At 39.2% G+C, this 21,868-nt stretch overlaps 1 protein-coding gene and 1 non-coding gene across 5 annotated transcripts in view; one reads left to right on the plus strand and one right to left on the minus strand.

The window, feature by feature from the left end:
- The window catches only part of Erlin1 (ER lipid raft associated 1), a 37,007-nt gene that overhangs the window by 669 nt on the left and 14,470 nt on the right, over positions 1-21,868 (plus strand). For all 4 annotated transcript variants that reach the window (XM_059257651.1, XM_059257676.1, XM_059257667.1 and 1 more), the window contains exons 3-9: positions 1,469-1,550; positions 6,388-6,434; positions 7,564-7,625; positions 10,576-10,701; positions 13,314-13,387; positions 20,195-20,253; positions 21,775-21,866. In XM_059257651.1, coding sequence (XP_059113634.1) covers positions 1,469-1,550; positions 6,388-6,434; positions 7,564-7,625; positions 10,576-10,701; positions 13,314-13,387; positions 20,195-20,253; positions 21,775-21,866 — 542 coding nt within the window. The remainder of the gene's footprint in view (positions 1-1,468; positions 1,551-6,387; positions 6,435-7,563; positions 7,626-10,575; positions 10,702-13,313; positions 13,388-20,194; positions 20,254-21,774; positions 21,867-21,868) is intronic.
- LOC131902831 (U6 spliceosomal RNA) lies at positions 18,106-18,212 on the minus strand. Its single transcript, XR_009377117.1, has one exon. It is a non-coding gene; the product is annotated as a U6 spliceosomal RNA (small nuclear RNA).

Consider the following 21,868-nt stretch of genomic DNA (forward strand, 5'->3'; position numbering starts at 1 on the left):
CAGGGCACCCTTCAGGTGTCGGGCGGTTCAGTGCCAAGTTGGTTTTGTGCAGAGGTGGAGACTCCTTAGGAGGGAAGGAAGTCGTCACAGCAACCAAGATGACTAATTCTAACTCGTTATAGACCGTACAACTGTACAGGTGTTTAGTTTGCCACTGTAGATGCTTTTCGGGATCGCTGGTCCTACTTAGGACGTTTCTCCCTAAGTTTTTTTTTTTCCCCCAATTAAAAACCTCCCAGTATCTCGTTATGTCTCCCAAAGTCTTAATGACCATGACAGTGTTATGTCCGTGAAGTCAAGAGACAAAAATCACACTTACAGGCCACCTTTCTCACTTTTCCCAAGTCAAGGTGAGGAAGAGCGTGGGCTATATTGCCGTCTAGTTGATTTGGCTTAGCTTTTCTTTGGTATAAATTAACACCAGCTCCTTTTGGTATAGACTGATAAGAAAAGCCAGTTTGTGGAGAAATTGAGATAGCGGTTTATTCAGAAAAAAAGCAGATTTTGCTTATTTCCATCATCCCCCTCCCCCCAACCTCAAGCTGGTATTTCTACTTTTAGATCCATCCTGAGTTCTAGAAGAAGTACAATTTTGGTGGTATGTCTTAACAGATGGAATTCTAGCATGAGAAATGCCAGCCTGGACCACATGTTTGTCATTGTCCTTACAACAGGAAAACCACAAAGAATAGATCGAGACACCACGCCCCCAAAATTAAGTGATGAACCTGAAACAGTTTATCTTTTTAGTTATGACTTTCAATCCTGTTCGTATGTTCAGGACAAGGATTAATGTGTGAATTTACTGTTCATTGTGTAAAATAGAACTTTTTTGATGTATTTGTCCCTAACACCTACTCTTCATGATTGCCAGGGGGTGTTTTCATAGTTCACATATTCCAGAATTTGATGGACAAGTCTACATCTCACTTGTACTCTCAACCCTCTTGCTGTCCATCTTTCCATGCTATTTTTTGTTGCCTTTATACAGAAACTCTGTTCCCAGAATTTTAATGATATATCAAAAGAACCATTAACCTTAGAAATTTTCTTCTTCCTTGAAAGGTTGTTTTCCTCTTTTTAAAAACTTAGTGATTAAATGTATTGTTTTGACTTTGCCTCTTGTTATGTGCAATTAAGGTACTTTAATTGAGAGTCATTAGAATTTTTCCATAAGTATTTGTCGGGAAGCTAAGGACCGGAGAGGATTTTTGAGCCCAAGAGCGTGCTGGAGACCCAGAGGTGTGGTTGGTGGAGCTTATGAAACAAGGTGCAATATTGGCAGTTGACTTTGATGCATTTTCACATTTTTAAGTGTGGTGGATGTTTTAAGGAGCAGTTGTCTGTCTTGAGTAACTGTTGTAAGTTTAGTAGGTTAGTAACTTGAATAATAGTGAATGTTTATTATAGTATTTTAGAGTTGGAAAGAGAATTGTTCTTATTTGTCAACTGAAACATCTTTTTGCAGGGGAGGAGCTTTACTAACTAGCCCCAGTGGACCAGGCTATCATATCATGTTGCCTTTCATTACTACATTCAGATCTGTGCAGGTGAGTGATTCCTAGGGATTCCAGATAGACAGGTGTGACTGGAGTTACCACACTTGTGGGTGGGGATGGATTTCCTTATTGCCTAAGCAAATGTTGGTATTTACTTAAATGTGGAGTGAAAGTTCAGAGTACAACTGTCATAGCACAAGTAATGATTTCAAACCTCCTTGCCTTGATGAAGTGTAGACTAGGCAGCTTGTCAACACTGACTTCTGTCATCTGTATAATGGTGTCAGCAGGTTTTATGTTACTTTATTCAAAATAAAAGAATTGAAGACATAATTAGGAATACAAATCAGTGATTACTTGGTTTAGAACTATTTGGTTTCCATAGAGGCAGACTCCTAGGCTCCTGTTAACATGGAAGAATGGATTTTTATACACAGCTTTGCAGCCTCACATCTTTGCCTGGTGCATTAAACACAAATTTATGAGGAACCTGAGTGAATGTGGTACTTCAACAGCATTTCAGAATATTTGAAATAAGTGTCTGACTCTTGCATAAAGTATCTTGGCCATATGACATAGTTAATAAATATATTTGATATAACAAGATGGCAGAGTAGGACTGGGCTCTAATTTTGCAAACTCAGAGAGATCATAAATCTTTGAATTTATCTACCATCTGCTGCACATTTTCAGGAAACAGGAGAAGTCAATGTTATTAATATTATCACTTAAATTTTCAGCTTTCTGCTAAGTGAGAGTAATCATGAATACCGAACTCTCCCAGATTTCTTTCCAGTCCCTTTTTAGGGTTTAGGGAAGAATTGTACCTATTAAAGTGAAACATGCGAAACATGATATTCTTTCCCTAGTCACCGTGATTTCCAGATTGACTTCCCATATTTCATTCATAACTTTTTTTGAGTTTTAATTTAAAACCATATTTTATGTACAGCAATACAATTTACATATTAAACAGGTGGTTTTGGTTTGTTTGTTTGTTTGTTTGTTTGTTTGTTTGTTTTTTCGAGACAGGGTTTCTCTGTGTAGTTTTGGTGCCTGTCCTGGATCTAACTCTGTAGACCAGGCTGGCCTTGAACTCACAGAGATCTGTCTGGCTCTGCCTCTCGAGTGCTGGGATTAAAGGTGTGCGCCGGGATTAAAGGTGTGCGCCACCACCACCTGGCTGAATTAATACAGTTTTAAACAAAAGAAAAAAGGGAAATTTTTAGGTTACAAAACCTCTCCCCTAGAAAAACATTTTATTTTGTGTTGGTATGACAGATGTATCCAGTGACTAGTAATGCCTAATTCCTCTTGTACTTTTTATTCCTTCATGTCTTGGTTAATGTTGTCACTCTTCGTTCACCATCTCTTCCCCTTTCTGTCCTGCCCTAATCTTGCAGCCTTTTTTAGGCTCTTCCCAGTCTCTTTCCTCTTCTGATCTTAGCTCACCAGAAACTCTTAATAGTCTTGAAGTTAGCAACAGCATCATCAGACTCAGAAATCAGGGTCTTTTCAGGTCTTATTCAAAGCCAGGTAAATCTGTCTTTGCCTTTCTGAAACTCACTGTTAAGAAGTATGGTGCAGCAATAAAGTAGATATAGACAATAATAGTAAATAGATTTTTAATTATATGTACAAAGCAAATATACTGTGCATGATAGTAATGCAGTTGTCAGAGATGAAGTGAAATTAATAAAAAGATTTCAACATAAAGTATTATTATTAATTAATTGAAAATTAAGTGTTAGAGTCAGTGTAACAAAATAGGAATGTTCTTTCTGTGTTAGAAAAAAAGTAGCATTCTAGGCAAGAATAATAAAACTTTTTTAAGAAACTATTTTATTTTTGTTTTATGTGCATTAGTGTTTTGGCTGCATGTATGTCTGTGTGAGAGTGTCAGAAGCCCCAGAACTGGAGTTACAGACAGGTTGAGCTGCCATGTGGGTGCTGGGAATTGAACTCCGGTCCTCTGGAATCACTGCTAGTGCTCTGAACTGCTGAGCCATCTCTCCGGCCCCTTAAGAAACTGAAACTTTTCTTAAGAACAGTCATAAATTTGTGTTTTGGGATTTGAGGAACATATTAGAAGATACAGGTCTATTTAAACAAACGGTGTAACAGAATTGATAATTGAAAGGACTAATATACATGAATGTGAAATCCCATGTATAAGGTACGGAGACAAAGCAGTGTTTAGAGAAATTATTTTAAATCTTCAGCCTTTTTATACTTTATAAAGTAAATGTTCACTTTTCGCCTCTTGTGGTTTTTGAGACATGGTCTACTGTGTAGCCAAGGCTGTCCTAGAATTTGCTGCCTAGGCCAGACTAAACCCAAACTCGCAATTCAGTCTTCTGAGGGCTCTGATTCCACAGTGTGCCCCCATAATATTTCTTTCATATTGGGAAAATAATTAGATGTATAGAAGTGCATAGAATATGATATTAAATTGAAAAGTTACTGTTTAACTCCTAGTTTTTCTTGGTTTGAAAGTTGGTACAAAATAGTGAAAATTGCCTTAGTTTAATGCTTTGAAAGAAATAAAATATACTGAACTCGTGTCTTTATCAGCCTTCTCCCCTCACTTTGTCTGGCGTTATCTCTAATATTACCATTACACTAATCTTTCAACCGAAGAATTACATTTTATTCTTTCTCTGCTGGAATTGTATATTCAACCAATGACCACATCTTTCCTTTATTATGTCTCCAAGATTGACATCTTCAGTTTTCATGGCCTTACTAACTAATCCTAGACAAGTCACTTCTTTAGTGTTCTAGGTGGTTTTCTTGCCTCTCAGTAAGCTGAGTAACAACTGTATAACATGATCAGAGGAATTAAGGAAAACACCCTTTCCCCCTCCAGTGCCAAGAGATCAACCCTAGGGCTTGAACCCAGAGCCCTGAGCATTCTAGGCGGGTCTCCACCGCTGCGCCTGTGTCTTGTGTTTTCTTTCCCCAGACTGGACCCTGCTGTTCCCAAGGTAGTGGGAAACCTGCACTCCTCCCGCCTCAGACTCCCACATAGCTCGTTTGCGTGACCATTCCCAGCTCGGACAGATTTTTTGAAAGGTTCATTTTATGATTGTATATAACGTGGATTAAAGAGCACTTAAACTTCAGCAAATATTCAAGGCCTCAGCCTAATATCACTGTTCTTTTCCCAGAGTTTACCACTCATCTGAGTAGCGCCTTCTGCTTCAGGCAGACCAGTCTGCCTTGGGTATGTGCTTCTGTCTTCTGCAGTGTGTATTTGAATAGGACATTAATGAAACTGAAGATGTCCCTCTTAAGTTCTTTACTTCTCCATTTCTAGGTCTGTGTTGTTTGTTTCTGTTTTTCGAGATAGGGTCTCTCTGTGTAGCCCTGGCTGTCCTGGAACTCACTTTGTAGACCAGACTGGCTTCGAACTCACAGAGATCCACCTGCCTCTGCCTCCGAGTGCTGGGATTAAAGGTGTTAGCTACCGTCGCCCGGCTAGATCTTCCTGTTAATACTTAATTTCAGAGATCTTTTAAATTTTTTATTTTGAAATGTATATGTATTTGTGTTTACCTACTTGTCTGTGCACCACATGCTGTGGTGTCTGCAGAGGCCAGAAGAGGCATTGAATGCTCTGGAATGGGAGTTAGAGGCAGTTGTGAGCCACCGTATGTGGGTGCTAGAAACCAAACCCAGGTCCTTTGAAAGAGTGTTAAGTACTTTTGATTGCCAAGCTATCTATCTCTCTTAAGAGCTTTTAAAATTAGTATTTCATTCCTTGTAACAATACCTAAGAGCTCAATTTATACAGTTACTTTTGTACCTACTGATAGGTTTCTTTGTAAGAATTTTATTTCCTATGCTAAGTTGTGACTTTGAGGTAACAGGGACCATATTCCATAAAATAGCATATTTTGTGTGCTTAACAAGGTGTAATGTGTCTGAAATACACTGCTTAACTATTTGAAACCTTAGAATACACAATATGAGGTCATTCTGATACAAAGAAAGGTGTGATGTGGCAAAGCAATTAAGAACCAGATTATTGGTTCACTAAGGAGGAAGCAGTGTTGGTGTTGGCACTTATATTAAAAGGCAAACTGAACAGAACATGTGAGAGAGCAATAGGTCCTGAAGCAAAACATTGACTGTAGCTTTGCTGTTGAGTTCAAGGGTAGCTTTGGTTCGTAAATTACTTGTGTGCAAAAATAGTTACTTATCATCACTGTTAACAGTAATAGTCAAGAAGCAAAGTTCAGAGCACAGACCTTAGTCATAGTGTTACTTGTGAGCTGTGTAGTTTGCGATCTCAAGCCAGCTCTAGGCAATAAGATACTTAAGAAAAAATTTTCCTGCCTGCTAGTTGATAGGACATTGAATATTTCCTAGTGCATTTTGAGTCTAGCCTTCCTAATAAAACATGTAGTACTCAAGTCTTTATAGATACAGAGAGAAATGGTTAACTAGATAACTGATCTTTGGAGGCAGCAGCTCTCCAGAGATTCCTTTCTGAGATCAGCAGGGTTGTTTGTTTTTTTTGTTTTTTTTTTTTTTGAGACAGGGTCTCTCTGTATTACTGGCTGTCCTGGAGCTTACTATGTAAATCAGCCTGGCCTCGAATTCACAGAGTTTCACCTGTCTCTGTCTCCAGAGTGCTGGGATTAAAGGCATGCAGCACTATGCCTGGCCAGATCAGCAGTATTTTGTTGTAGTTGTTGTTTGTTTTGTTTTGTTTTGTTTTGTTTTGTTTTCCGAAACAGAGTTTCTCTGTGTAGCCCTGGCTGTCCTGGAACTTGCTCTGTAGACCAGGCTGGCCTCAAACTCAGAGATCCACCTGCCCCTGCCTGCCTAGTGCTGGGATTAAAGGCGTGCAAGTTTTAATGAGCTATTTTTTCCTTCCCAGACAACACTACAAACAGATGAAGTTAAAAATGTGCCTTGTGGAACAAGGTAAGCTTCCTCCTTTGTGACCCATCACCCTTTACTTTCTTTAGTTCTAATGAAGTTTTTAGAGCAGTAGTCATTTTAGAAACCTTTGTTTGTTTGTTGTTTTGCTTTGTTTTTGAGTCAGACAGACTCTCACTATGTAGCCCTGGTTGGCCTGGGACTTAGTATGTAGACTAGGCTGGCATCAAACTTGAAACAGTCCTGCTGCCTCTGCTTCCCAAACCTTGAGATTATAGGTATGTCACCATGCCTGGCTAAGACACTTCCATATAGGCATGGCAGCAATGGAGATTTAGATTTCTGTGCTGTGAATTACTTGGATGAAGCTGTAAAGAGGAGCATTCCTTCGTAGGGTATTAGAGAAGAGTGGAGTTTTAGAGCTAGCAGACTAACTGTGTGAGCAGTACCACACCTGTGTTACTCTTTTAATTGACAGGAAAATGAAGCAGAAAGTATAGGCTTCACATAGCCCTCGCCCTCCGCTGGTACCTTGATTAGCATCTCTAAGCTTAGTTCCCTAAAGTCAGGGAGTAAGACGTATGTTACAGTTATTGTAAGAATTTGAATTTGTGTATGTGGCCCAGAACTTGTCTCTGAATTGATGCTCAATAAAAGATTACTTAAAACAAAATCATTCCACTTCACTTTATAATGTTAAATGTCATCTAAATGAGTTTCTGAGTCAGTAGGTCTTTAATAGAATTTATGTTTCGAATGAAGTCCCTGAGTAATGCTTTTGGCCTAAAGGCCTCTAAGAATTGCTGCCCTAAAAAGGTTGAGGGCAAAAAAGGAAACAAAGCTTGGGTATCACTAAAATACACTTACTACATTAAATTGTATCAAGTGAGGAATGTGAAGTACAGGCATTTCTTTAATTGCCTAGTTTAAATGACTTTAAAGTATTGCTTTTACAAACTTAAAAGGGTAACTTTGACATCTGTAGAAAGGCAGATACATTTAAAAGGGACCAAGCTCTCTGATGTTTTAAGTTAATAGATCAAGTTCTCCCTAGGTTTTAAATTAGATTATCAAGTTCTCCCTAAGTCTATCTATAACTTCTTAATTGTACTTCATTGCTCTTATTGTAGCTCTGGCTCATACTTATTCTGTTTTTGTTGTTCATTTGTTTTAGTGGTGGGGTCATGATCTATATTGACCGAATAGAAGTGGTTAATATGTTGGCTCCTTATGCAGGTATGTTACCTATCTGCTGTGTTTGTATAATTATAACCAGGATATTTATAACTGAGGGAGGAGTAGGGAGGTACTTTTTTTAAGTTTTTGCCACCTCAGTGATTACTGATGAATATAAAAGAATAGTCATGAAAATATTTCCAGAAAATAGAGGTAGAAACATGTCAGAAATTATGGACAGAATTAGTTTTTCGTAGTCTTAAGAGCGACTCCTCTCTGAATTTACTGTTTCTAAAAGTGAGTGTTTCTAGAAAAAGAAAGTGGCATTGTATCCAATTATAGTGAGGAAGAATTTTTTGTATCCTAAAGATCTATAACTGATGGATTTCCTTGGGTCACACTCTTTTGTAGAAAAATCTTTTCTAGTCGAGCTTTGCCATAACTTGCAAAGCAATCTGAAAGTCTGAAGTATAAGAAAGCATTTTCTTAGTAAAAGAAGATAAAGTGAATACATGTTCTTTAAAACTCAGGGCTGTGGAGGGAGCTGGCTCAGTTAGTTAATGCTCGCTATGCAGGCATGAAGACCTGAATTCAATCATCAGCACCTAAGAGCTTAGCATCGTGGTGTGCACGTGTAATTCCAGTGCTGAGGCAAAAACAGGAAGATCCCTGAGGCTCAGTGGCTAGCCAGTCTAGCCTAATTAGTGAGAGACCCAAGAATGACACCTGAGATTGGTTTGTGGCCTGCATGAGTGAGTGTGTGTGTGTGTGTGTGTGTGTGTGTGTGTGTACATACTCTCAGAGGTACATGTGCATCACATGTACATACACACAAGAAACTTAATTACAAGTTTTGAGTGTCTGGTCTTCATCCTTGTTAACGAATCTTCATGCCAAGTAAAGCTATGCCAGGTGTTTTGCAAGAGCATTGAAAAAGTGAAGAATGCAGCCTCTGCCTTTAAGGTGTTTTCATTGTTCTTTAGAGGACGTGATAGGAAGGGGGAAACAGATATTGAAATACAGGGTCATGTTAAGTTTCACACCACTTGTACACACACAGATAGTGGAAAAAATTCAGAGTAAAGAGTTGCAAGTATATTATTGTCAAGTGGTTTTAAATGGTATTTTTTAGAAGTTATTTTCCTCATGGTTTTTCATCTTCAATCAGCTTTCTATATCTGTGGCTTTTGCCAAGCACATATCAAAAATATTCAGGAGAAAAGATAAATCTATACTTAACATATATGAACTTTTCTCCTGTCATTAGTCCCCAAACTATACAGTGTAGTAAATATTTATGTGGTAAATGATATTGTTAGATATTATGTAATCACCTAGACATGATGAAGTATACAGGTGAATATGAAGTTTATATGCAGATACTACTCAGTTTAATATAAGAGACTTAGACATCTGTAGATTTTAGTATCTCCATTGGATCTTGGAACCAATCCCCCCACAGATACCAGCAGATGGCTATGTGTTCCCTGATCACAAATCACTGGAATGAGTTATGATTCAGAATTGAAAAAGAGGAAAGCTGATGATGGCTCTCTCCCTAGAGATAGACACACTTTTAGATCACTGGTTCATGTGGAAGATGATGAAGCATGTATTTAGGAGTTATTTATCAACAACTGTTCCATTAACTACGACCTAGAATCCAATTGCATCTAATATCCTATGTAGGAAGGCCACTGGAGCAAGTTTTTGGGAGTGAAAATAGATGCAGAAAGCAACATGTTTTATAGATAGAACACAGGTTCTGACACGGTCTGGTATGTACCTTTGGGATATTTCTAAAAGTTCCTGGTTCTTAGTTTCCTAAGATGGAAAATGGGGGGGCGGGGGGAGGCATGTGAAATAAGCACCAGTGTGTATAAGTCGCCTAATGTAAAGCTTGGTAAACGTTAGCTCCGTCCCTGGTATCCGGAGACTTTAGTGTAAGCCTTTAAAACTATGCTTGAGAGTTCTTAAGTTAACATATGAAGTAGTGGATTTCATTACAGCATTTCCATGCATGTCATCCATCCTCCTCGGCTCTCTTCCCATATCCCCTGTCTCCTCTGGCTGGTTCCCTTATTCCAGATAATCCTCTCTTCTTTATGTTATGTGTATTTCATTACTCTTTCTCCCCTTCCTTAGATCTCTCCTTCACCTCTCATCTTCTTTCTAGTTGTATGATATGCACACATATAATATTAATCTAGGTTCTAAGTATGAGAGAAAATTGAAGTGTTTTTCTTTCTGAATCTGGCTTGTTTCACTTAACATAGTGTTTCCAGTTCCATCCATTATGAAAATGTCATGATTTCATTTTAATTCATAGCTATATAAAATTCTATTGTGTATATTTACTACACTTTAAAAAATCCATTTATCTGTTGATGGATACCTAGACTAGATCCATTTTCTGACTGTTGTGAATAGTACAACAATAAGTATGGAAGTTGAAGTCGAGTCCTTCAGGAATATACCTAAGGAGTGGGACAGCTGAGTTCTGTGGCAGTTAAAAATTTCCATACTGGTCTCCATAAGGTCTGCTCAAGTAAAAATCACCTTTTAAAAAATTATACACATATTTTTATATATTTTAAATCACATATGTTTATATTTACAGCAGCTTTTACTCTTGCTGTCCTTCAGTTATCTCTTGAGTAAAGTTTTGCTTTGCAATAATTGCTTGTACTTTCCTGCTTCTCAGTTCATCTTCACACTGCTGCACAAGTACACATCTGACTCATTCCTTCCTTAGTGTTGACAATCTATCCTTTCCTTAGTATAGAATTTGAGATCTTCTATTAATGTTATGAATGTAAGGAAATGTTAAATTGAGCCCAAGAAGTATAAGGTCTGTGAGTTGTGCTTTACATTTTCACTATTTTGTTGATACTTTTCCTCATGGATAATACAACACTTTATCATTGCTGAATTTGAAGATACTTGGGTCATTGTTGAGTGACACAAACATGGGTTTGTGTCACTCAACATGGGTTGTACTCTCCTTCAGTGTTTGACATTGTGAGGAACTACACTGCAGATTATGACAAGACTTTAATCTTCAATAAAATCCACCATGAGCTGAACCAGTTTTGTAGTGCCCACACACTTCAAGAAGTTTACATAGAATTATTTGGTAAGTATTAATTTGTTTTAAATGTATAAGTAGACAGTGATTAGAAATCTTATTAACTTAAGTATTAATGCTGTAATGTTAGTAAACCTTGGGCCATTTGAGCATTTTCTCTGAATTTTTAATAGAGCAAGCATCTTTAAAATACTCTGTTTTTGGCCGGGCGGTGGTGGCGCACACCTTTAATCCCAGCACTCGGGAGGCAGAGCCAGGCGGATCTCTGTGAGTTCGAGGCCAGCCTGGGCTACCAAGTGAGTTCCAGGAAAGGCGCAAAGCTACACAGAGAAACCCTGTCTCGAAACCCCCCCCCCCCAAAAAAAATACTCTTTTTTTATCTAGTGATAATTTGTTTTTCTTTTTCTTCTCTCTCTCTCTGTCTCTCTGTCTCTCTGTCTCTCTCTGTCTCTCTCTCTCTGTCTCCCTCTCGCTCTCATTTTTTTATTGTTTATTTTTCTGAGATATTGTCTTACTGTATAGCCCAGACTGACCTCAAACTTACAGAGATAAGCCTGCTTCTACTTCCCAAGTGCTGGGATTAAAGGCGTGTACCACCACGCTCCACTTAAATAATTTCTTATATAACTTGGTAGCAATTAGAAAATCTTTATTCACATGCTATATTCTGTTTTCACTATATTTTGTTGAACCTTAGAAGTATATGTTTGGGAGTGTGCTGCCTAGTTGTATAATCAACTTGACACAAGTTAGAGTCATTTGGGAAAGGGGGCCTCAGTTAAGAAAATGCCCCCACCAGATTGGCCTGTGAACAAGCCTGTGGAGTATTTTCTTGATTGATGTGAGGGGGCACAGCTCACTGTGGGTGGTGCCACTCCTGGGCTCAAGGTCCTGAGTGCTATATAAAAGCAGACTGAGTCAGCCACTAAGCAGTGTTCTTTTGTAGCTTCTGCTTCCATTACTGCCTCCGGGTTCTTGCCCTGCCTTGACTTCCTTAGTGATAGGCTGTAATCTGTGAGGTGAAGTAACTCTTTGCTTCTCAAGTTGCTTTGGGTCATGGTGTTTTATTACAGCAATAGACACTAAGACAGGAGTGTTTCTTAAGATCCACTTCCATGCATTTGGGATTCAGGATTTGTTAGGAGGAAGGCAGGACCTGGCATGTAGTTGTATTCACTTTCTTACACATAAAGGATACAGTTAAAAACTAGCAAAAGTAAAAGGTTATAATGGTGAAGTCAAAAGAAAACCACATATAGAATCCTCTTCTAGTGGAGTCAACACAGGCTGTGCTTAATTCCCTTAGTCACAAGGTACAAGCACATGTGAAGTGTTGACTGCTAGGCAAACTCATTAGCTACTCAGCATCTAGCAATTTCACTGGAGGTTGATCATATAGACACCCTCTGCCAACCACATAGCAAACGTCTAGGTTCCCTGAGGAAAGCTAGTGTTCAGCATGAACCACTTTGTATAAACAGGCACAGTGTGGCACCTTTTACCAGTTCTGGCATGGTGTTGGGAGTCCTGCCCAGATCCAAACTTCCAAGTACAAAGGGCTACAGTACCAGGCCTGCTGTGTTACCTTTCTTCTGTAAAAGTTTTCACTTGAGGTAATGAAAGGTCTGACAGAGAACTGGGTTTGTCACCTTTGGTGTTCACCTCTCCTTCCTGGAATTCTTAGTTTATTTCTCCGCGTGAGGTATGGGAATGGCTAATCAACATAAAGTTTACCAGTTGACGGACTGACCAGATGGCTCAGTGAGTAAAGGGGCTTGCAGTCAAACCTGATGATCTCAGTTCAATCCCCAGGCTCCCCGTATCGGAAGGAAAGCACCAACAACACACAAAAAAATAAACTGTAATTAAACTAAATGCTCGCTTTTGATAATTGACAACTGCTGCGATGCCAGACTTATCACATCACTGGCTGGCTGCTTTAGTAATGGTGAAACTACCATTGAGGTGATTAAAAATTGAACCATTGTAAGATCAAGTCAGGTTACAGCTTCCTTATGGTCTAACTTACCTTTGTTTCAAACACTTGCCTCTCTTTCTAAATTCTTGTTTTAAGTCCAAAGTGATAGGAAGGTGATAATCAACAGAAAAGACATTTAGTTATTTGGGCATTTGGGTAAAGATTTACTAAAAGTTTATTGTGAGAATCAAGATATATAGGCCAGATGTGGTGGTACATCTATAATCCCATCTATAATCCCAGCACCTAAGAAACTAAGGGGATTGTAAGTTTAGACCAGTCTGAGCTTTTATAAAAGGAATAAGGCATGCGTTAACAAATTAAAGACTTCTTCATTTATTCAAAAACTGCTTTTAGCCAATGATTATTAATCTAGTAAAAGTATAAGTTATCCAGTAAATGCATTGATCCAAAGTTAAATTGAACTTACTGAATAAACATTTTGGCAGGTAAACCTCGAATGGCTGTTTGTCATATTTCTTCCTTAATAGGTTATTTCTCAAAAAGAAAACTGCTTTGTATTCATCTCACTTATACTTGATATATACTTTATTTATCAAATTGTTTAAGCTCTGTGAAAGAGTAAGACTAGAATCAACGTCTCTCCTGACTGGTTTTGTTTTGGTGTTAATTAAAAATAACCAAATATCATGAGATTTGTTGTTCTTGGCTTCAAAAACAGATCAAATAGATGAAAACCTGAAGCAGGCATTGCAGAAGGATTTAAACATCATGGCCCCAGGTCTCACTATTCAGGTAAGCTCAGGAATTTCTAGGGACATTCTGGGGGGGGGGGGGGTGTTTCTAGAGCTTCCAGTTGAATGCTTTCATGTGATTGGTTATGCAGTTCCTTAATCAAATCACTGTGGTGACTTTACATCCTTGTGAAAATGAGAAGCGTGCTGAATGGTATTTTCTGGTCAATTTTTAGGAGGATAATCCAAAGCTCTTATGAAGAACTAAGTTTATATTTCAACTAAGTATGAGTTCTTTTTAAACACAGTAATGGTTATTAACCATTATAAAAGTCTACATTGCCTTCAATAACATGAAAAGGGAGTTCAAATTGAAGAACTAAACAACAGTTCTAGACGAATAGATGTCACAGAGTATTAGTTGACAGGTAATCCATGGGGCAGTGATTGCTATTAGAGTGTTATAAGAATAAGAGGCTGTAGCTAGAGTTTTTCTGGTCCTGCCTGGCCCACAGTCAGGACAAATCTCTCTCACCCACCAGTCCCTCAGCTGCTCAGACCCAACCAAGTAAACATACAGAGACTTATATTACTTATAAACTATTTGGCCTGATGGCTCAGGCTTCTAGCTATCTAGTTCTTACATCTTAACCCACATCTATTAGTCTATAAGTTGCCATGTGGCTCGTGGCTTACCGGTACCTTAACATCTGCTTCTCATGGCGGCTGCTGGCCTTCCACTTCCCGGCATTCTCCTCTCTCCTTGTCCTGCCTATACTTCCTGCCTGGCTACTGGCCAATCAGTGTTTTATTTATTAACCAATCAGAGCAACACATTTAACATACAGACCATCCCACAGCAAGAGGCTATTTCAGGAGAGCATGCCTAAGGACTTTATTTCAATTAAGGTTCTAGGGTAATCCTGACATGTTCATTAAATTTACATGAAAAAAAGGAGAAAAATATTTCATGCCAGGCATGATGTTACTCAGATGCAGCTGAAATCTCAGTAGCTACATAGAATTCCTTTCCTCATATTACTTAGCCATTTTTCTGTTCCCATTTTTTTATTAATCAGCATTAGTATAATGAACCATGACACATTCTCCTTATGTACAAATTGTCTTTCAAGGAGATTGCACACATACACATCATTATCATCAGTGTTCCTATGATACAGTCACTAGCATTGGGTTCAATGAAATATGCAAGCTTTCTCCATATAGATAAATGAGTGGTTCTCTCTCTTTGACTTGCATTTCTTTCGTTATATTTAATGAAGTTAAACATCTTTTGATATTTTTCAATAGTCAACTTCAGCTAGTGTCTGCTTCACATCCTTTGCTCATTTTTCTGGTGGATTTTCTTTTTCTTACTGATGTATAGTGTTTCTGCATAAGTTCTGGATATTTTTATACACAAACTCAGCTTTGTTGTTTCTACTAATAATTCCTTTGGTTGGTGGTGGCGGGAAGGGAGGTGGGTGGATATTTCTTCCATATGAAATTTAGGCACTGCTTTAAATCTGTAGATGATTTAGTTACACAGCCATTTCCACAATGTTAATTCTCTCAGTGAGCAATCCATGGAATCCTTCACAGGATGCATCTCAGCCACCTTACTTTTTGTACCTTACTAATCTCTAGACTGGAGCTCAGCAAGGTTTGCCATGGGTTTGGGTGACCTATAGATACCTAAAAAGGACCTATGCAGTTCATTGTCCACCTCTGCAGCCACCCCTTGTAGCCCAGCAGGGCCAAGAAGACCCAGGCAGTCTAAAGAGAGGCCTAGCATTCCACTTTCCTCCCCACTAAGCCCCCAAGCACCCATTCTACATCCAGAGGAACAAAATCACAGTGGGTAATAATGCCTTTGGCCTTGGTGAGAGGGAGAAGAATTATCTCACTGGAAAGTTTGAGAAACTGTATTTGCAAAGCTAATAGGATTTATTGTAAAAGAAGCACAGTTTTATCCATCTTTGCAACAGATCTTCTCATGGACCCAAATCATGGTATGAAAGATGTTAAGGTGGTTGTCATTCTGGTCAAGACTCATATCATGGATTTATGAGTTCTTCTTTAGCATCCAAAGACTGGCTATCTGTATTTGCCCAGCCTGGGTAACATTTTGCATTCTGCAGACATTAAATGGTTTGGTTCATCCTGGCCATGGAGTTTTGTCTAAGTGAGCCAGACAAGATGTCCTTCTCAACTGTTCATAATGTTCAGGACCCATGAAACCAATTCCAATAAGGAGGATTGGGAACAGTTCACCGTGCATTATTTCCTGGCTGAATCAGAACCAGAATAGCCTTGTCTGAGGCTCTTATTCTCAGAAGGGTATATCATCCAAGTAGCACTATGTCCTACATATTGCTCATCTTTCCCTATTATTGGTGTACTGGGGGTTCTTTGGATGTAGACATTTTTTCTAAAGCCAAGGAGCTGCTACAGAAGTCGGGTAAGAAGCCCATTCACTAGGAGCTGTGACCCCTGCTCTGAGGGGCATTGGCCTCTAAGGCATTTTTTGAGGAGCTGTTACTAAAGTGTTTGACAATTATGAAGACACTGAAAAACTTCCCTGTTCCTAAGTACATTGTATAAGGAGGGAGAGAGAGACAGCCACCAAGAACCAAGCTGCCCTTCCTAGGCAGAAACTGTAGATCCCCTTAGACCAATGTGTAGTAGTATTTGCTCCACCCATGACCTTGGGCTACACAGCCAGTCACCAGGATAAAATAAAAAAGGAAGAAGGAAACATGTGACCCCTCTCTTCTCTCCTTTTAAGAGGTCAAGTACAGTGGCGCACACCTTTAATCCCAGCACTCAGGAGGCAGAGCCAGGCGGATCTCTGTGAGTTCAAGGCTAGCCTGGGCTACAGAGAGAGTTCCAGGACAGGTACCAAAACTACACAGAGAAACCCTGTCTTGAAAAAACCAAAAAAAAAAAAAAAAAAAAAAAAGAGCGATCAAGTAGGTTGGCCAGAAGCACCGCCTTCTTCGGGTGTATAGCCCAAGGTCATGGGTGGAGCAAATACCACTATGTTAGTGCTTCTCAACCTTCTTAATGCCAGTGACCCTTTAACACAGTTCCTCATGTAGTGATGACCCCCGACCATAAAATAAAATTATTTCATTACCACTTCATAATTGTAATCGTGCTACTGTTAGGGATAGTAATGTAAATCTCTGATATGCAACCCCAAAGGGGTCTCAACCCACATGTTGAGAACCACTGCCTTAGACCATCTCTCTGAGCCCTCTAAGCAAGAATAAAATAAGGAACTCAACCAAAGCAGATGTTGCTTAACCCAGAATACCTGTACTTCTCCCAAAGACAGGTGCAGTCAAATATAGTAGGAAACTTATGTGAGTTTTCACAGACTGAAGAAGTTGCTTGCCTTCATCCTGTTCTTTTTGAGGAGTTTCCACCAGTAAGTGGTGGAGGTTGAGCAGAGAAGAGAGGTGGTGTTTGTTTGGTCTTTAGGTTTTTTTGCTTGTTTATTAAATACTTTATTTTATGTGCATTGGTGTGATGACGTCAGATCCCCTGGAACTGAAGTTATAGACAGTTGTGAACTGACATGTAGGTGCTGGGATGTGGTGATATACTGTGTACCCTAATAAAATTTGCCTGAAGATCACAGAGACAAAGGAACAAACCACTGCCACGTCTTACCTCTAAGACTCCTCAGCCTGAGAAGACTTTAGTTCCCATCTCCTCACACCTTATATACCTTTCCCACCCAGCCATCACTTCCTTCCTACGTAATATTGTAAGACATATAGATAGAAAGAAGGCTAGATTTACTGTGAGGCTGCATAACCTTCAAGATAATTGATTTTTTTTTTTTTTTTTTACATAAGAAGGGGAATCTGTGGCTGCATTCCTGCTGAACTGCACCTAGCCTGGCTCCAGAGAGTAGCACCTAGCCCTAATCCGTCTTTTGTTTAGCAAGACACCTTTTGTTTCCCTTTTTGCCCTCTATGTGAATCTTGTCTCAGAGTCTCGCAAGGATACAAAGTCCTATGCAAAACTTGGTTCAGGAAACCCAGAAAACCATGGTACCTGAGAAATTGAGGGATGTGCACTTGGCATTGTATTGTTGGGAGCTCCTTTCAGGTTGTTTTGAGCGTATGGAAATTAACTGGTTAAACTGTAATGGAGAAAGAAGTAAAATTGCCCTAGGCGAAGGGAAAATGCTTCAGTCCTTCCAGGCTAGACCCTCTCCCCCCTCTGCAGCCATAAAAGGCTAGATCCATTCTTAAGGTGCCCCTGAGTCTTCATTTCACAAATCTGTGTGAACCCACACACCTTTGCAGCGACACACAGTGACATGCTGGGATTAATGGCATATGTGCTTCCCAAATACTGGGATTAAAGGTGTGAAATTTCAAGTGCTGGGATTAAAGGCGTGTGACTCCCAAGTATTGGGATTAACAATGTGTGCCACCACTGCCTGGCTCTGTTTCTCTCCTAGACTGAGTCAATCTCAGGTAGTCCAGGGTGGCTTTGAACTCACAGAGATCCAGATGGATCTCTGCTTCCCAAGTGCTAGGATTAAAGGCGTGTGCCACCACTGCCTGGCCTCTATGTTTAATCTAGTGGCTTGTTCTGTCCTCTGATCTTTAGGCAAATTTTATTAGGGTACACAATATATCACCACACTAGAAATTGAACCCAGGTCTTCTGGAAGAGCAGCCAGTGCTCCTAACTGCTGAGCCATCTCTCCAGCCCCTTTAGTTTTGGTTTTTTGTTTTTGTTTTTTTTTTTTTTTTTTTATATACGGAACGCTTCACGAATTTGCGTGTCATCCTTGCGCAGGGGCCATGCTAATCTTCTCTGTATCGTTCCAATTTTAGTATATGTGCTGCCAAAGCAGGCACTAGTTTTGTTTTTAAATGAGGAAATGAGTGGTTTTCTTCTAAGGCCATGCAAAGGTTGGGTTATTTGTTTTTATAATTAAAGAAATTATGTATTTGGGTGTTTTGCCAACATGTATGTCTATGCACCACAATGAGGATTTCTGGATGCCTTGGGACCGGAGTTACAGCCAGTTCTGAATCCCTGTGTGTGTGCTGGGAATCAAACCTGGGTCCTCTGCATCTCTTAACCATTGAACATCTCTCCAGGCCTCAGAGTTGGAGGTTTTTAGGTCATCAAGAGTGTGACAAATGCTGTTTCTGTTTTTATGGTATTGAGAATCCAACCCTTGATGCTGTTTTTTAGGGACTAAAATCCCTTTGTGATTTTTTTTTCTACAATAAAGAATTCCTTCATTTTATAAAATACTTAAACAAATACTTACGGGTTTTCCCTCTAGTCTTTTAAAATAAACAGTCTTTACTTGGTCTGTACCACCAGCTTAGATACTGATGGAGTGTTTTTGTTGTTGTTTTGTTTTTTCTGTAGACAGGGTTAAAAAAAAAATTAACCCTGAGTGAATTGAGAAAGAAAGGATTGTTGAAAGTTATGGGCTGGTGAAATGACTCAGCAATAAGTGTAAAAATGTCTTTCAAAAAATTGGAAGTTTTGAAAGTTAAAAAAAAAATAGTGGTGGCAGCGCGGTGGCACACACCTTTAATCCCAGCACTCGGGAGTCAGAGCCAGGTGGATCTCTGTGAGTTCAAGGCCAGCCTGGGCTACAGAGCGAGATCCAGGAAAGGCGCAAAGCTACACAGAGAAACCCTGTCTCGAAAAACAAAAACAAAAACAAAAAAAAAAAAAAAAAAAAAAAAAAGATTCATGTTCTTAAATGCTTTGTTACTTCAACATTTAGCCAGTTTTCAAAGGGAGATTAAATCGTGACTTACGAGTATGCAGTATCAGTGGTGGGTGCAGGATGTTTAGTTAGTAAATGCAAAAGTTTCCAGAGATAAGTTCTTAGTGTAGGAAAGTCAGCCTTCAAAAGCAGCACATTCCAAGTAGATACTGTTAATCAGGCCAAAGTTCACTTTGATTAGAACAACAAAGTATCAGTAAAAAATGTCTACAAATACAGGTAAACTTTGTTCTAAATGAGACTCTAGAAAGAAAGAATGCAAGCTCTGAGTTGCTATTTATTATCCTAAAGCAGTGGTTCTCAACCTTAATAATGTCATGACCCCTTACTACAGTTCCTCATGTTGTAGTGACCCCAACCATAAAATAATTTCATTGCTACTCCATAACTTTGCTACTGTTACGAATCACAAATATGCAGGATATGTGATATGTGACCCTTAAAGATATCACAACCCACACACAGATTGAGAGCCCCTGTCCTAAAGCTTTGAGCTGCATTTACACCTAGTACCAACAGATTACAACTTTAGAAAGTGATGAGCATTTGCTTGCCGGACACAAGATTTTCATATGCCTTTGACATAATTTACCTCTCAACCTTGCTCCTTTGACTGACTTCTTTTTCTTTGTTTGCAAATTTGAAATGGAAAGCAAAATTACCCAACTTCAGAGCTTTGTAAACGGTCTTCTAAGGAAAACTGGTTTATTTCCTCCATGAGTAAGGTGGTTTTCTCTTGAGGTCAGACCCCACTTAAGTAAGCAGGTAGTTATCTTTGACTCTTGGTCTGACAGCCTTCAAAGTAGATTTGCTAGTGGGATCCCTACGAAAATTAGCGTTATTTAAGCTAGTGTGATCTGAGGACCTCATCTTTAGGAGGTATGGTTAAAGCCTTGTCATTGACTCTGGAGTTTCGTTGTTTTTTTGGTAGGTCTGCCTGTGTAGCCCAGTCTGACCTTGAACTCCCTCCTGATCCTTCTGCCTTCATCTTCTAAGGGCTTGGATTATATGTGTGCTACCATGTCTGGTTTGAAGACTTATTTATCATATATATTTTAACTTTTCTTTCTTTTTTTTTTTTTAAAGGCTGTGCGTGTTACAAAACCCAAAATCCCAGAAGCCATAAGAAGAAATTTTGAGTTAATGTGAGTAACACTCATGGGCTCCTAATACTTCTTGTTAGAGCTATTTACATATTAATATAGCAGTCTAGGGAAACCGTGGAAGGAAATGCTCAATCTGGGATTGGATAAATAGCTGTTTTCTGTACTTTAGTAATGTTACCTTTTGTATCATAATGCCCAGTAAATACTAGATTTCTCTTTATGTATGGACATTTCCAGAACAGTACTCAAAGATGCAGTTTGCTGTGAAATAATTGCTGAGACAGAAGGAGCTATAATCTATTTATGAATAGAGCCTTGAATGAAATATTAATAAAACAGGGAAGCCTGTTAATGTTGAAAAGAACGCCTTTCTTGTTACCTTATTATATAATGGTAAGAATGGGGGATGACTCAGCAGTTCAGAGCACTGGCTGCCCAGTCCCAGGGGATCCAACGCCCTCTTCTGGCCTCTATGGGCACCGCAGATGTATGGTACACACACAAGAAGGCAGGCAAAACACCCATACACATTTTTTTAAAGGGGCCTTTTTTTTTTTTTTTTTTTTTTTAATGAATAGATACTTAACTTGGTATAAAGCTTAGGGATTTTTTTTTGTGTGTGCGTGTGATAATCAAATCTGGGTCTTTACACATTGCCTGTAGAGGGATCTTGCCTGAGTTTGAGTTGTCTTCAGGGTATCTTTCTTTTTTATGTCTCCAGAACTGGCTAGAAAGAAGTTATTTACCTGATACAGGATTAGTTTCTAAGTGTTTTAGAGGATCTCTTTATAATACTTAAAATATTTGAAACAGCAATATTCTCAGGGTGAAAAGAAGAGACAAACATCTTTAGAAATTTTGGCTTTTGAGAAGAAATAAGAGATGATGTTAAATTTAAAGTATCAACAAAAACCAGGAATACAATAGATGAGGGCTGGGGATGTGACTTGTGGCAAAGTGCCTGTTTACCTGACATACACAAGGCTGAGTTCAGTCCCCAGGGCACACACAAGCATGTTAGTACATACATGCACACACACACACACACACACACACACACACACACAGAGAATATAGCAGGTGTATAGATTCAGGATCCAGAGGAATAGTGATACTGCTCTGTGGTGTAGTAAACCTGAGTCCTTTTTGTTCCTAGTCTGTCTTCTGTTGTGCAGTTTGTCTCTCCTGTTTCATTGTAGAGCTGTACTTAAGAGTACAAAGCATAACGTATCAAGCTGGGAGGTAGGTTATGAATCTGAGCTGCTAATAGAAATGTTATCCAAGGATCAGGAAGTCTTAAACTTTAGATATGATTGCTTCTACTAATCAGTGAATTATGTGGGTTCTCCCCTTCCCTCTCCACCTCTCATTGTCCCACCTGTCTCCTTTCCTCCTTCTCTCCCCTCTCTATCCTTATTCAAAAGGCCACACACGAGAAGCTTGAGCTACACTCTCAAAGCTGCATGTTACCGTGCTTTATCCCCAGTACCGCACAGAGGGGAGAGGGAGGGAAGGGAGAGACAGCACCTCTTCTGATTTGTATGATGTTTTACTTCGCAGGGAGGCAGAGAAAACAAAGCTGCTTATAGCTGCACAGAAACAGAAGGTTGTGGAGAAGGAAGCTGAGACCGAGAGGAAAAGGGCGGTTATAGGT

This window comes from Peromyscus eremicus, chromosome 1 (assembly GCF_949786415.1).
Source record: "Peromyscus eremicus chromosome 1, PerEre_H2_v1, whole genome shotgun sequence".
NCBI classification, from domain to species: Eukaryota; Metazoa; Chordata; class Mammalia; order Rodentia; family Cricetidae; genus Peromyscus; species Peromyscus eremicus.